Genomic DNA, 16,685 nt, shown 5'->3' with positions numbered 1-16,685 from the left:
TCCTAAGACTAGTCACAAGAAACTTATTTGAGGAATATAATTAGAAAATCATCAACTAGGAGTAAGTAGCAGTAAAAGTAGACAATTATCATATAGGTTACAAAATAACCCAGGATATTAGGTACTATTGACATGTAATCTTCACACCTGCTCAGATGGCATAAACTGTGAGGTAATAGATGGTATACAGGAAAAATGCATCAGATTAAAGGACTCAGAAGGCATAGGCTCTAATTCTAGTTCAATCCCTTAAGCTCTCTGAGCCTCAGTTTATCATCTGTAACATGAGGTTCTTCTTTCTCCCTGCAGGTTTATAATAGGGAATAAGAAAATAATGCATGTAAAACCATTTTGTAAACTATAAAATCCTATTCCAAATTATGGCATTATTCTAATTCACATAATATCTTTTAAAGTTTCTAAAACCACATGCAGTGGTTAAATCTGGCTATATCAAGACTAGTCTTTTAGAATCTTCACCCATTTGCCATAAATAAACTCCCTTTTCCCCTACCATCTCTTCCAAAACGAAAACCTCACACTTTGACAGCAGGAAAAGCAGGCTCAGAAAAATAAAAAATTGAATATAAATTAAGACCTGCAGATGAACTCACTACATACACTGTGACTGGCAAGTTAGTCCAGTGCTCTGATTTACTTCCTGATGATATCAGTAAAAAGTGGGTCCTTTGATGTGAAAACTGATCCTTAAGAGTCTGTTTTTACAGAGTTGTAAGAAATAAGAGGAAAAGAAAGGTGGAGACTAGGAAGCATGAGAAATCAAATGCAGTAATTGGTTCAGCAGGCCGCAGGTATTATGCTAGCAAAAATCCTACAGCCCATAAAAGTAGCTGCAGAAGACATCTCAATTCTACCCTGTGTGACAGCCAGCCATTTATCAGCTCACTGAAAGTATTATCATTGTCTATTCCAACATTCCTGGGCAGGAAGGCTGTAGGATGTGAGAGTACTAGGTTGGGCCTAACAAAGAGAGAAATAAAGACAAGATTACCAAGAATGCAGACAGTAAATCAGTTTGCTAAAGTGGAAGGACAGACTTCTATTTATAGCCAGGATGGAGTAACACATACTGGATTTAGTGTCTCACCTTAAATAACTAGAAAATCAGATAAAATCTAAGGAACAATCACTACAGATATTGTACTATAGGCAAAAGAGGAGAGATTGCTAAGAGAACCCCAGAAATTGCCCAAGCTTAGTGCCTAGAGTTTCTTGGCTAAGCATAGACGAGGTAACCCGAACGGAGCCTGGCAGTCTTGTTCAGTTGTGAAATGGTTCAGAGTTCAGGGAGGTCAAGGTAGCTAAAATCTGTAGGGCAAAATACTACAAGGCAGAGGACTATACTGAAGGAGAATGCCGGAGATCTCTAGAGGAGTTCCCTGGAGTCTTTGGTTGAATACTCATCTATGCATGCATGGAAGAAAAGTACCCGAGGCTAGGGAAAATGGCTACTGGAAAGGAGTAGGTGGAACAATCTCCAAGGCTCATATAAGGCTGGGAATAGTTCATGTTCCAATCAGCCACAGTAAAAAAAGACTTAATCTATTGGTCACTGAGTAATGTCCTCTGAAAGGCATCACCTCAGTTGTAGGGATAAATTATCCCCAAACTAAAGGATCCTTTGAGCACTCTAAAAAAGCTCAAAAGAAAGCCTTGATAGAGGAAGCTAATTTGAAGTAACTTAAACTGTGTATACCAGAACAAAGTCCAACAATATTAAAGGAATTCTACAAAATCCTGCACACAGCAGAAAATTTACAATGTCTGGCATCCAAAAAAATAAGCAAGTAGTCTAAGCAGCATGAAAATCCAATCCATAACTACGAGAAAAGTCAACCAAAAGCAATAGATCCAGAAACAACAGGGATGGTAAAAGAAGCAGACAAAGATGTTAAAACCATTACCATTACAACTCTCCAGATTCAAGAAGACAGAGGAAAACATAATGAGAAAGGAAATGGAAGATATAAAAAATACATAAACTAAACTTTTAAAGATGAAAAATATAACATCAGAAATAAAAAATATACCAAATGAGATCAATAGATTAAACATCGCAGATCAGTGAACTTTCCGAAATTTATAACATAGTAATAGAACATATTGAAGAACAGAACAATAGAAGTAAAATAGAAACTAAGCAAAACAGATCGTAAGAGAAAAATGAAAGGAAAATGCACAGAGCTGTGGGACAATATCTAGCAAACTAATGTACATGTAGTAGGAATCCCAGAAAAGCGGTAAGGTGTACAGAAAAAAAAATTAAGAGAAATAATAGCCAAATGTTTTCCAAATTTAATGAAAACTATAAATTCACAGTTCCTAGAATTTCAACAAATCCTATGCAGAATAAATATGAAGAAAACCACTCCAAGACAAATCATAATCAAATTGCAGAAAACCATAAAAAAACGGGGGTGTGGGGGCGTGCGGGAGCTGAAAAGGTACCAGAAAAAAAAATGACATCTAGAAGAAGAAACATAAAAGTAACAGCAAACTCATCAGAAACTATACAAATGGAGTGACATGTTTAAGGTTCTGAAGGAAAAAAAACAACCTAGGATTCCATACCAGCAAAAATATCTTTCAAAAATGAGGGCGAAATATACATTTTTAGACAAAAGCTAAGATAATTTATCACCAGCAGCTCTGCAATATGAAAAACATTAAGGGAATTTCTTCAAGCAGAACTTGATGGAAATTCCATGCTTAGATGGAAATTTGTGTCTACATAAAGGAATGAAGAACAACCGAAATAAATATTTGGTCAATATAAGACTTTTTCTCATTAAAAAAAAAATCTCTTTTAGAGGCCGGCCGAGTGGCTCAGTTGGTTAAGAGTTGGCTTAAGAGCGCTAGCTCTGAGCAACAGGGCCACCGGTTCGATTCCCACATGGGCCAGTGATGCTGCGCCCAAGCTAAGCTGTCACTGAGCTGCCAACAGGTGGCAGGATGGCTCAGCTGGTGTAACAACATGATTGCCTGTTCGATGGTGGGCTATGCCCACCTGCAACTAAGACTGAACTCAGCACTTTGAGCTGAGCTGCCACCCGGATGGCTCAGTGGGTACAGCGTGCGCTCTTAACAACAGGCTGCTGGTTCGACTCCCGCATGGGATGGTGGCTACGCCCACCCACAACTAGATTGAACACACCTTGAGCTTAGAGGCCATGAGCTGCCGACGGGAAGTCAGATGGTGACTAGCGCACTCCACAACAAAGATGGAAGAAGAACAACAACTTGGCTGGTCCCCTTCCCCAATTTTCTAACAATGTTTCCCAATAAAATCTTAAAAAAAAAAAAATCTCTTTTAAAAACTAACTGCTTACAGCAAAAATACTTTGGGTTTTAACATGTAGAAGTAAAATGTGTAACAACAATAGCAAAAAGACTGAGGGGGTAAATGGAAGTAAACTAATCAAGTTTTTTTTTTTTTTTTTAAGAAGATTTTGGGGAATTGGGGGAGGGGAACAGTGTTGGGGAATCGGGGAAGGGGAACAGAAAAGTTGCTGTCCTTTTGTTCTTCAGTCTACTTGTGGAGGGCGTCACTTCACTGGCCCATGTTGGTACTATCACTGCGCTCTTCCCAGGTGAGGCAGATCGGTTGCCAGCCATTGGACGGCCGCTCACGGTGGCTCTTGGCAGCTCACGCTGGCTGCCAGCCAACTCACGGTAGCTTACGGCAGCCCACTGCAGCCCCCACTGTGCCTACGCCAACACTGGTGCCTCACGGCAGCCCAGCTCCAGGTACAGCTGTTGTTCACCATCTTAGCTGTAGAGGGTGCAGCGTCACTGGCACTCATGTGGGATCCGAACCAGTGGCCCTGCTGCTCAGAGCTCGTGCTCCCAAACCAACTCTTAACCAACACGCCACTTGGCCAACCCATAAAGTTCTTTTACTCTATATAAAATTACAATTTTTGAAATCAGGCTATGACAAGTTAAAGATGTACAGTGAAAATCCTAGAGCAACCACTACAACAATAACAGAATTTCAGCCTTTGCTTAGGATGTAAAAAGCTAAAAGAACACTGCTTCTATCCTTAAAACAAAAGGACAAATTTAATTTGCAAAATTATAATTTTTCTTAAGTCCTTTGGAGACCTGGAGGTCACAGGGCAACAAACTAATACAATAGCTAAAGAAAGACAGGGAGAAACAAGATGGAATCACTTGCTTACTGGGAGTAAACACCATATGTCATGAAGGAAAAAGATTTTGGCCAAAATTTTTAACAAAATGTTAAAAATCAAGTAGGCCAACAGTGAGAATACAGAACCCTTGGGGCCTCCAACACAAAGGGTAATGCACATCCTTCCACGTAATTCTTTGAAGACTTCGCCAGGAGCTCATAAGGGAGACCGGGAGAAGGGTGAGAAACCTGAAAAAGTACCCCTTCATGGTGTAGGCCTTGCGGGGGAAAACAGCAGCAGCTACGGGAAAGGTTGAAGCCTTGCCTGGATCCTTCCTGCTCATACCTAACGGAAAAAAGGCCTTAATCTGCTGTTAGGAGGGCAGCAAACACTGTTGCTTTTCAGATAAAGACCTATAGCTGCTGGGAAAAGGCAAGAGAAAAACAAAAACAAAAACAACTACCCTTGGTGTAAGGGCAGGCCACTGCCAGGGATCTAGACCATAAGGTCTCCTATGGTTGGGGAAGGGGCAGAATCACTAAGGTCCCACTTTAAGACTCTGAGACACTGTACCTAAGAATGAAGCTGAATCAGAAAACAGAAAATGTCCCTTCTCCACTCTCACTCCCAACTTTCTTACCAATATAGCAAGCATTTAATCTATTGCTGGGGGAGGATAAACGCATGGAGAAAAACCTCTGGCAAACCAGCCCCCAACCTAAGCAGAATAATGCTAGGGGAATTTGAAGCCTATGGTGCACTGATGGTTATGGTGACTATTGTAGTAACAGAAAAACCACCATCGTAACAAAACCAAACCCCAGCTCAACTCCCAACTAGGTTGATCAACCTCCCACACAAATGGCCTAACAAAAGGCTTTTATTTATTTATTTCTAGGCATAAATACTCTATTGTCCTACACAAGCTGTGCAGCTTTCAACAACAAAAAATTGAGACTGTATACAAAGAAGAAAAAAATACTGTCAATAGACAAAACAACAGAACCAGACTACAGATGTCTCAGATGTTGGAACTATTAGAGAATTTTAAATAACTATGATTAAATATGTTAAATACTATAGTTGAAAACGGTGGGTAATATGTACAATCAGATGGATAATTTCAGCACAGAGATGAAAATTACAAGAAAGAATAAAAAATGCTAGTTAAGAGATAAAGAATACTTTGATGGGTTCATTAGTAGACTCAACTCAGCCGAGGAAAGAATCAGTGAACTGGAACAGAAATTACCCAAACTGAAACACACACACACACACACACACAGAAAAATTAAAAAGCAGAATAGAACATCCAAGAGCTGGGGGACAATATCAAGTGGTCTAATACGTGTATGTGTAATTGGAATCCAAAAAAATCTCACAGAACACCAACTATGAAAAGTATGAAAAAGGCATCCCTATTAATAGAGATAAAAGAGAACCATAACAAATATTCAGTCCCAAAAAAGGCAGGAAAACAGATGGAAAACCCAAAAAAACCCCACAGACTAAATGGGACAAATAGAAAAACAACAAGCAAGATGGTCAATTAAACTCAAACAGCATTAATCACATTAAATATAAAAGGTATGAAATACCAAATAAAAGGCAGAGATAGAGTGAATTTTAAAACGAACAACAGATAGCTAAAGACATATACAGGTTTAAAAGGAAAAGAACAGGAAAAGATACATCATGAAAACACTAATCAAAAGAAAGATGGGAGTAGCAAAATTAGTATCAAAGTAGACTTCAACACAAGAAATAAACCAAAGATAAAGGGGGACATTTCAAAATGATAAAGGCATTGTTTCATGAAAAGGATATAACGAACTTAAATGTGTATGCACCTAATAACAGCGCTTCAAAATACATAAAATAAAAACTAACAGAACTATTAATAAAAGAATAAATAAATAAAACCACAATTAAAGTTGGGGACTTCCTTCTCCTTCTCAATAATTGACAGAACGAGTTCCAGGGACTCAATAAGGATATAAAAGTTTTAAACTGGTCAGAGCACAAATAGATAGATAAAAGAAAAACAGATGAAATAAAGATACCAATTTGTGGGTTGAAGGCTAGTTTCTCTAGAAACCCTTGGACTGGCTGAACTGGTAAGTCTCTAAGTGTAAGTGGAAACAACACAGATGAAGCAGCTTTGAGCCATTTAGACTGGAGGGATTAATGAACTAACAGTGTTATTAATGTGAGGTCTATAAAGTTCTGCAATCAGGATTATTTGGGATACCTATTGAAGAGGAAGATGCTCAGACCCTCAGGCTCAGGTCTCTTGAGTCCAACCTTCTGAAATGAGATCTGAGAATTTACATTTTTTAAAATCTTGCATTTGACTGTTAAGCTCAGTGAAATCTGCAAACTACTGGTCTAAGATAGGATGCCATTCCACAGGCAAGGGAACCCAGCAGAGACAATTCAGAAGCTAAAGAGTACTCCACTAGCCTCACCTCACCTGGAAAGGTCTTGGTTTTGTGCAACTTCAGAGTCAATAAGAGGAATTAGGGTCCTTGACCTGTGATACTTTGTGACTCCCAGAACCCTCAGGGGGTGAGATTAAGCAGGTTTAAGACACAGACACACAGACAGACAGACAGATAGGCGCGCGCACACACACACACACACACACACACACACACACAAATACACATACAGAGAGAGCAGAAGAGAAAGAAAGGGGAAGAGGGAGAGAGCGAGAGAGCGAGCATGGGGGAATATGTGTATATGTATGTGTTATGTGTATATGTCATCAAATTTAGGCTGAAGTAATTCTGGTAGAGCCAGAGAATCCTTCTCTTCTTTTTCACAAATAAAACAGGTCAACCACACACTTTTTAATTTATAGAAGAGAGGCTTCTAGTTTAAGAGCCAATATACCAGTCCAGCTTAAATAAAATAACTAAGACTTACTGAACCAGGTACTATACTAAGTGCTCTACATATGTGTATGTATTTCAATGAAATATTCATAATAACACTGTGAAGCAGGAATCAGTATCCCCATTTACAAAGGAGAAACTGGGCCACAGAGAGATTACAATTATAAGTTACCCAAAGTCATATGGCTATGGTAAATCCAGGATTCAAAGTAAGGGAATTTGATAACAAAGGTCTATTCTCTAAGCCAACTTGGCTTTTATTGCTAATGCTGGATAAGGAATCACTGCTTCAAATCCCTGGACTAGGGCAGACTGATATTTGAAGCTATATCTTGCACTAGGTGCCAGAACCCAACTGTCATCCCTACCACTGCTGGTTCAACTGCAGGTCAATTAAGAGAAATCTCTCAAAGTTTCATGCTGAGGTCTCCACTGTAAGAGGAATTATGGGCCATTTCTGTCTTGCCAACATGGCAGAAATCCAAGAACACTACTGGCTCTGCCTCATCTGAAAACTGAGTAGTCTTTTAGAAAGCTGTAAGGTTCTTTATTGTATCAAAAGTCCGGGTAGCTGGTTAGAGAGGTCCTAAATGAGCTTTTGGGATAGAGTCAGTACCTCCCCACATCTGGTGACAGGATCTGCATACCAAAAAAAGTAGATGCTCAAGGATTTAGAATGCTTTTATGGGAAAAAAATTCCTTCTTTCCCACAGGCAGCACATTTGTAAGAGAATGGCTGGTGTACTCTTCTGGGGTCCAAGCCAGGAAGACTCAAGACAGCCCATCTCTTTCTGGGGCCTGAAAGACTAGGCAAAAAAAAAAAAAAAAAATCAGTCCCAGTTTCTCACAAGAGGCAACAATTACAGGGGTCCGAGGGCTATACCTAATTGAGAGTCGATTACCAAGAGTCAAGGCCAAGAAAATTCTTGGAAAGGGACAACATATCGAAATACAACAGTTGAAAGCCAAGAATGTAAAGTGGGTTAAAAATTTGAAAGGATAGAAGAGGCAGGAAAATAGAGAATAACAGCTAACTGTTATATAGTGTGCTATCATGGGATATTTCAAGATCTTTAAATATTTTAACTCATTTATTACACAATCCTAAGAGATAGGTACTATTTTCCATATTTTACAGAAGCAGCAGCTGTGGCACAAAGAAATTAAGTTGCCCAAAGTTACACAGATAGTGCATGGCAGAGCTGGAATTTAAGCCCAGACAGTCGGCCTCCAGTGGTCGTTTACACTCATAAACACTACTCAATGCTGCCTCTCTAGAAAAACCAGTAAGAATCAAGATGAAGGTGGCAGAGATGAAACTGATGAGCTAATGTAAACCAGGTCCAATCCACCCTTTATGAGTGACCTACCATACACTTTGATGGGTTCTATGTCTGTTCATAAAAGACAGAATACTGTCAGGCAATCAGAATTCTAAACAATTTAATCCAGGAGTAGGGACATTCATTATTTATGGGGTACGATAGGGGTACCTTCCTCCACCAAAAATAGTGTGACAATGTAGTTTACATAAAATAACAGATTAAATAGTAAACAGGTTAAAAACAAACTGCAACTATATCCAAAAGATATTCTAAAATATAAGGTCCCAGTTTTTTCTAGTGAAAGGCAAAGAACAGAAGCATGGGTGGTAATCTTAAATTAGAAGAGTGGTTGGCATACAATGGAAACATCAGTCAAAGCCCGGATCTGTTCACAAGCCTTACAGACATGTACAGCTGTCTCATTTTGTGCTGGCCATACAGTAAGCGTTCGTTTCAGCAGTGGAGAGCCGGCATGGAAGAGTGAGTGCCTGCCACCAACAGTGCTTGAGCTGCCATCCTAAGCTTTCCTCTGAGTGGTCCTCCATAACCTCTTTGAAGTAGACTCTCTCTTTCCAGGCAATGACTATCTTTGATTCACAGCAAAGATTTTCATTCCCAAAACATAAACAGACTTGGAGGTACTTAATGTTAAAATGTGTACCAGATGTTAAAATGCAACTTTTACTGAGGTCTAGGTGGGTGAACCAGGTTTACTTGAGATATCCTGGGTCTACCTAGAGGCAACTCTATAGAATGAGAAGAAAATAATAGATTCATCAATGAAATACTAACTGAAAGTTGATCATTTGTAATAAGTAGTAAAATACAAGGTGGAATTGATTTGAACTATGTCTATATCAAGGTTCAAAAATAATTCTAACTCTGCTCCCTGTGCATCACCTAAAGTTACTGAGCCTCACATTCCATGGCATATGATTTAGCAGTCTTATGTTTTAGCTTAGTTTATCCAGTTCTGTCCTGTATCATGTGTCTCAAGGGCTATCCTGCATCACTATTCAGAATGATGGCTCACTGAGAAGAGGTGCAAAGGAGAATTAGTAATATTACAGAGATTTTCATTCATGTCGTTAAAATTATACTCTAGCAAATAAAAGCTTAACTTTTTAACTATTTGGAAAAGCCACCCATTCAGATAGAATTTATACTTCTCTAAGATTTCCAGATAACTGAGGTCTTGGGGTACAGAAATACCAATAATAATGTAATTTCCAAAGGCTGGCCTGGCTCCCAGCAAGTCATTCAACAGATTTTATTTGAACATACAAGTGCAATGATTATAAAGATTTCCTAGATATAGCTTAATGTAATAAGACACTAGAACAGATATTAATGAGAGTATAATTTATTGTGTGGCAATCTGGGAAAATTAGAAAGCAGTACATAAAACAGAATTACTTCAATCATATCAATATTTCTACAATTTTTCTTTAGTTCTCTGGCACAGATAATTCCTACTTTTCACTAGTTTGAATTTCACTTGTCCCCTAATCCAAGGGTATCAAAAAGTATTTGTAGTATGCTTTTCATCCCATTAATCCATTCATTTGTCAGTGATTTAACACATCTTCTTTTATGGGCACAATTTCCCTTTACCAAGGCAGACTCAAAAGAGTAGAAATGTAGGTTATATATAAAGGCTATAAATAATGATGTTTTTCCTTGTTCTACTTTTTAACTGCACTTTTAAGAATGTACTTGTATTGTGGCAAAAAAGTAGAGATTGTATCTATACCCTTCATCAGTGTTGAAGTTTTTCTTGACAACATGCAGTTTAAATTCCATCACGCTCATGCAAAGATAAAGGTCTCAGATCAGATTCCCCCACAATCAAGAATTCTAGAACTGCCTACCTCCTCATCTCTTCTGCCAATAACCTTCATCGTAGACTTCCTGTGAGTACATCCTGTATTTCCCTGTCTCCTTTCTATCCCTCTACTCTATCACGCAATGCCCATAATTCTGAAGGGATCCTGTGACTAGCACATCTAGCTTTTTTTTCTTGCTCTCTATAGAAAAGATCAGCCCTAGGGTTCCAGACATCAAAGATCTTAGCAAAGCAGAAATTACAGGGCATGATGTGGAGATAAAAGCCCCAGGAAATAAAATTTGGAAGAGGGAAGAGTACAAAAGGTCTCTTTTATGGCAAAACAGTAAAGGAATAAAGAAGATGGGGTGACAGGAGGAGGAAAGAAAACCATACTGAGTACTTTGAACATTTATATAAAGCGCTTACACAACATGATTACATTTGAGCCATACACAAACAAGGTGGATCAAAAACTGATATTATATCAGTCTTTAAACTAATGGTACAATGCAAAGGGAAAGAAAAGTCCTGAATGCCTTGGTCAGGGAGTGCCAAGTCCTATGTTCCATACATGTCACTCACTAGTCATTCACATCCTTGTGCTCTTTCAGTGGGTCACTGAAAAATGCATTCTAAAGCAGAACTTGACCTGGAATGGGTTCTCAGAAGACTTTGCCAGGGTTCTGCAAACCTGAGCAGCCAGGATTTTAATGCCACCCAAAGTCTGCTATCCAGTCTGGGCTAGTGGGAGATAACACAGTTAAAAAGAGTAAGAATAAAAGTGTTAGACGAATACTTTTTCAGTCAGGCATGTCAATCCCTGGTGTCTCTATTCCCTTTAGTTCTGCTTTACTGGAGGTAGAAACTGTCCAAGAAAGAGTGTGTTCCACCAGCCTGGACTCCATTACTTTCCCATGATGCCCTGTGCCTCATAAAGGATTAATTATTAAGGTTATTAACCCTTGAATGAAAAAGACCTAACAGATGGTGACAGCTATGCCAAGTTAACAAACATCATATAATTTGGGTACTTACAGAAAAAACCCCTAATTTTTCTACCTCATTTCATTGGGAATATTATTTTCTCTTCAATATATTATGAAGACTGTTTAATTTCTAAAGTGTCTGAAACTTAAAATGGTTTAGAATGATAATAATGCAATAGGCTTTGTAAGTACATAGGATAAGGGAGGGAAAGAAAGCTGTGCCTTATAGTTAATGACTGCTTCTGGAAACTACACATTCATATAAATACTTGGCCAATTAAATAACTTTATTAATTTAGTCAATGAATGGATATTACACATTCCCTAGTGCACACTGCACATATCACTATCATCAGAATTGCTATGAGACTATTCTAAACTCATTAAATATCTCTATAATGTTCCATATGCTTTCCCATAGCTATTACTAAATGCTTTGGCCTTAGTAGTTTTTTACAAACATTCTTTTGCCTGTGATGAGGTACAGGCCAGTAACAAGAAATCTTGGGCACTTAACAATTTTTGCACTGGTCAGCCTTATTAACTTTCTACAAGTAAGGTAATAGTTTTCTGAGATGCAAAATGATACAGTTAACACCTAGTACTTAGTTCCAGCCATTGTTCTAAGCATGTAATATATAATTTATAATTCTCAATAGAAGCCTATGAGGTAGCTACAAGCTACTTAGGAAAAACATGGGGAGCACAGGAGTTCACTTGGGCATTACTAAGCAATGATCAGTTTTTATCTAAGATGTCCACATGCAGTCAGAAAAATATCTGAACAGACAATGAAACAGAAATAAATTTCATATAATACTTTTTCATAAGTAATAATATTGGATTCCTATCTATAGAAGACAAATTCTGTTCCCCTTCTGATTTATGTACACCCAAACTGGTTCAAATTTTATCTCGTAGAAAGGGTTCAAAAAGAAGAATAAATATAAATTTCAATCAACACCTCTCTTTTATTTCTTTTATTTATTTAATTTGTTTGTTTGTTTCAGGTGTACAAAACAATGCAATAGTTATCCTTTTCACCCCTCATAAAGTGACAACCTGCCTCCCCCAATCGACTGTCTCCCCCACCCCTGATATCATATGTATTACAATTCCATTGACTCCACTCTCCACACTATACTCTGCATCCCGTGATTTTATATCTATATATCTATAGATATATAGATATATAGATATAAAATTATAGTTGACATAAAATATTATTCAACGTCAGCTTCAGGTGTACAGTACAGTGGTCAAGCCTCTATCTACACCGTCCATGAAGTAGTCTCCCTAAGAAGATATGTGCCCATCTGACACCCTACAAAATATTTACAACATTATTGATTATATTCCCCAAACTGTCTTTCACTACTGTGGCACTACTGTAGTTACCAATTTAACACCTCTCTTTTAGACTAGGCATGCGTACCTAACTGGCTGGCCTGGATACCCAGATGTAGTGGGCTCAATTAGGTCACAAAAGTCTAAATGGCCACTGGAATGCTACCACAATTCTATGTAGGAACTTGTTGGACTTTAAAAAAAAAATCCTTTCATTACCACTATTTAGAAAGTTTCCAGATAGGTTTTTTAAAAAAGTAAAATGGGACAGAGGTCAAAACCTGCAAAGTACCGTAAGAGTCCCTCCATTTGAAGGAAGGCTGAAGAGACCATACTGGGAAAGAACTCTCCTGAGAAGCTGTGAAAACTTAAATAATACACAGAGACCTGAAAAACCAATTAGACCAAAGTTATATGGGATTTTGTGAGAAGCGGTAAATTACAGACAAAAAGCACTATTGTAGTGCTTCGTTATAGCTCATATGTATTCTAATGCTATTCTCCAACTCTCCAATCCAACCTTTGTGTTGTCACTAATGACCTAAATAATAGAGAACCTTCAACTATTTGGGTCCCCTTTACTCACAGGATAAAGTCCAAACTCCTTAGCACTGCATATCCACCCTTGTTTTTTTTCTAGCTGCTCTCCTAAATGTGCCATTCACAGGCAGGTGGTCCCTTCACAATCTCCTCCTGTCCCTGACCAAACACCTCTGTCTCTGTGGTGGTCAAATGCCACACTTACCCTGTGTCTTGTTGGCCCCTGTAGGCGCAGGACCAATTTCCTCAACATACCATGCAGTTTCATGCCCCTGTGTCCTTGCATATGTTACCACCTGGTTGGAATGCCTTTCCCTCCATTTCCCTATTTCTTCTGTCCAATTATACATTAATCCATTAGGGCTCAGTTTTACACTATCTGGGAACCTTTCCTGATTCCTTCACCCTTCGGTGGGTCAGGTGCTCTTTGGACACCGCACTGTATCTCCCCGTTAGTCTATGAACTGCTTTACCACTTTCTAGCTGAGTGACCTTAAGACAAGTTCATCAATTTCAATGAGTTCATTTCTTCACATACAGAACATTAGCATTAATTTGATATCACTATGAAAAATATGTGAAAAATCACTTTGTAAACAGTAAAGCACTATGTAAGCATTAACAATTTTATCACAAGACAAAAGAGCACACAGTATTCTAAGTGAATCTAGTTCAGCTGACCTAAGCGTAAGATTCATGTCTTGGGTTTCAGGCCCCTCTCCAAGGATGCCTGGAATTTTATCCAACTTTCTGACTTCACTGACTTCTTATACTTCTATCTTTAAAGGAAAAAAATCTATAGTGATGTCTAGGTCATTTTAAGAAAAGACTAAGTGGGAGGCTCCTAAAGGGTAAGGATAGTTCTTTTTCCCACCTTTCCTAATGCAGTCACAAGAGTGCTGGGTTACGCACATACCAATATTCAATAAAACGAAAGGGCTGAATGAAGGAGTGAACAAGAAGCATACCCTGTCCTTAGTGAGCTTATAATCAAAAGGAGTGATGTGACAGCTCCCACAATGAACCTGGCCTTGTGAAAATGGTAACAAATGCCTTCAATGTCATCTTAAAGTGTAGTAAGAAATTAAATTTCCTTTTATGCTTATTTTATTTGGTGATACTGATAAATGTAACGTTTAACTTATGGATGTTTTAATATTATCAGAATCACTTATGTAATTCAATACCTACTTATTGACTATTTACTGCACTAAGCCCTATAAGAGTACAAAGATAATGGCAATGGACTCTGCCCAGAAAATGCTAAACATATAGAAAGGAAGCTAAGTCATTAATACATATAATTAATACAAGACAGAACGTTGTCAAATGCATGGAGGACCTAAGTCTAGTGACAATCAATGAAGACATTTGAGTTAGGGCACTGGGCTCTAAAAACTGAAACTGTATATTACAAATTATTGGTGGCCAATAGCTTCTGTTACTATAAAATATCTACTATATATTACGTGTGTAATATTTGCTACATGCAATGGCAGATATTTCTGAGAGCCTTACTTCTTAATCTAATTATATACCTAATTGTGTTGGCTAATGAATAAGGACCCATTGTTAACACTTATATAACACGTATGTGCCAAGCAGTTTCAACTCCTTTAGGTTTCTTATCTCATTTAATCTCCACAACCACCCTATGAGGTAGGTACAATTATCCCTATTTTCAGAAGAGGAAACCAAGGCACAGGCCTTGTAATTTTTCAAGGTCAAGTGCACAAAATAAAAATATATAAACAAGCACCTGAGAGACATTACGGAGTATTCCACAGAGTGAGCTTCACGCAGTGCTCTCCACCCCTCCCTAACGCACTGGGAGGTAACAACCTATCTCCTTTCCTTTCCCGCCAGGGATTCATTTTCTTTTTTCGAGTCCATAACTGAACTGTTGCTTCTCCTACAGATCCTCTCAAACATTCCCACGCCAGAGGACAGGCTGCTATTTAAATCACAGGCAGTTCAGGGTAAATGAGACCGAATCAGATCCCCGAGTGGACAAAGCTCGGGTACGATCACGAAATTAAAGCTTTCGGGCTGGGCGTCCGTTCCTGGATCATCTCCAGGGGATGGCAGCAGCACCGGCTCACCCAGAAGGCGCTACCCCGGCAGTATTCTCTCCTCCTGACCCCGGCCAGCTTGGGTTTTGCCATCTGCTCGTTTACCCTTCACCTGCCAGCGCTGCCTGCACAATCTCCATCCTGCTCCGACCCAACACGCCAGGCCTCACGCGCCGCCCTCCCCGTAAGGGTCGTGTCCCAAAGCCACCCGGGCGCGTGTCGGCCCCTGCAGAGGCAGCCCGTCCCGCACCCTTCCCCAGCCGGCTACTCACGGTTCCAGTACACCGGGTAGCATTCTCCTTGGGTCACATCCACCTCGTAGAGGCCGCCCCGCACACACACCCGCTCGATGTTCACCAGCTCCTCCATCTCGGGCTCGTGCCTCGCCGTGCGCGGGCAGAAGCCACAGACGCGGTCCTCCTCGTCGTTCTCCCCCAAGCTGGGGGCCGGGCCGAACACATGGTCGCTGTCGGGGTCCTCGGCCTGGGGTCGGCCGCCCGTGGCCTGCGGTAGGGTTCGGAAGGCGAGCTCGATGCGGAGTGAGTCGTAGCCGATGAAGGGCTTCCAGGTCTTCTTGTCCTCTTTGTAGAACCAGCGCACCTCCTCCGGGCCCAGCTCTGTCACTACCTCGTAGCGGTGCCGGGAGGCCACGCCGCCGGGCCGGGTGCGTTTCCTTTCCCCGGAACCCCCTCCCGCCGCGCTGCCGCCCCCCGAGTTCGACGGCACCAGCAGGGGCGGCTGCGGCGGGTGCAGGGACGAGGAGCTGCCGCCACCGCCGCTCTCGCCCTCGCTGTAAAAGCGCAGCGAGGAGCCCGACTCGGCCGAGCTGAAGTCATAGTTCTCGTCACTGAGGCAGGGGTCCAGCGCCAGGTGGTGGTTGTGCTCCTCCGCGCCCGGCGCCAAGTGCAGCCCGGGCTCCCCGCGGAGCAAGGCCAGGGGCACCTCGTCGTCCCCTCCGGGCAGGTGGTCGAAGCAGCAGACGCCGCCACCGAACGCCGGCTCCGCATCCGAGCCCAGCTCCCAGGCAGTGCCGCCGCTGTCCCGGCCGTTAAGCTCGGAGCTCCGCGGGGACCCGCGACCCGGGAAATTCATGGTGCGGAGACGCTGCCGGCTGCCCGGCCCCGCGCCGAGCCGTGGCCCCCAGCACTTCCGCCACACATTCAACGCCGCCGCCCTCTCCACCGGGACTTTTTAATCTTTCAAATCCCGACCGGGGCTGCGGCGGCAGCGGCGGTGGCTCCGCCCCCCGCCCCGAGGCCCGCGGCGGCCGCCGCCGCGTTCCGCCGTCCGTCCCATTGTCACGCAGCCCGACGCAGGAGGCGCTTGGCCTCCGGCCCCGCCCGGCCGGCAGCGCGCGCCGCCCCGGAAGCCCCGTGTCCGTCGGCGCCGCGGGCGAGAGGCACGTTTTGCCCCTGTGGCGGCGGGGGCGGGTCAGCTGAGGGCTCGCGGCCGCTGTGGCTCCCTCGGCTCTCTCCCGCCTCCCCTTTCTCCTCGCACAGCTGCCGTGGCCCCCGCCCTCCTGGGGGTGAGAGGCCA

The 16,685-nt window shown here is 41.5% G+C and overlaps 1 protein-coding gene across 7 annotated transcripts in view; it reads right to left on the bottom strand.

Annotated features, from left to right (window-relative positions):
- Nucleotides 1-16,429, bottom strand: part of DDHD1 (DDHD domain containing 1) — a 72,737-nt gene extending 56,308 nt beyond the window's left edge. For 3 of the 7 annotated variants that reach the window (XM_019645387.1, XM_019645398.1, XM_019645408.1), the window contains exon 1: nt 15,422-16,428. In XM_019645387.1, the coding sequence (XP_019500932.1) occupies nt 15,422-16,241 (820 nt within the window). In that variant the 5' untranslated portion in view covers nt 16,242-16,428. Of the gene's footprint in view, nt 1-15,421 lie in introns of all 7 variants that reach the window. The other 4 variants (XM_019645367.1, XM_019645376.1, XM_019645418.1 and 1 more) reach the window with 2 other exon arrangements.
- Between the last annotated feature and the right edge of the window lie 256 nt (nt 16,430-16,685).

The sequence above is a fragment of the Hipposideros armiger genome, unplaced genomic scaffold, assembly GCF_001890085.2.
Source record: "Hipposideros armiger isolate ML-2016 unplaced genomic scaffold, ASM189008v1 scaffold_5, whole genome shotgun sequence".
NCBI classification, from domain to species: domain Eukaryota; kingdom Metazoa; phylum Chordata; class Mammalia; order Chiroptera; family Hipposideridae; genus Hipposideros; species Hipposideros armiger.
This window is presented reverse-complemented; position numbering and strand designations above follow the sequence as displayed.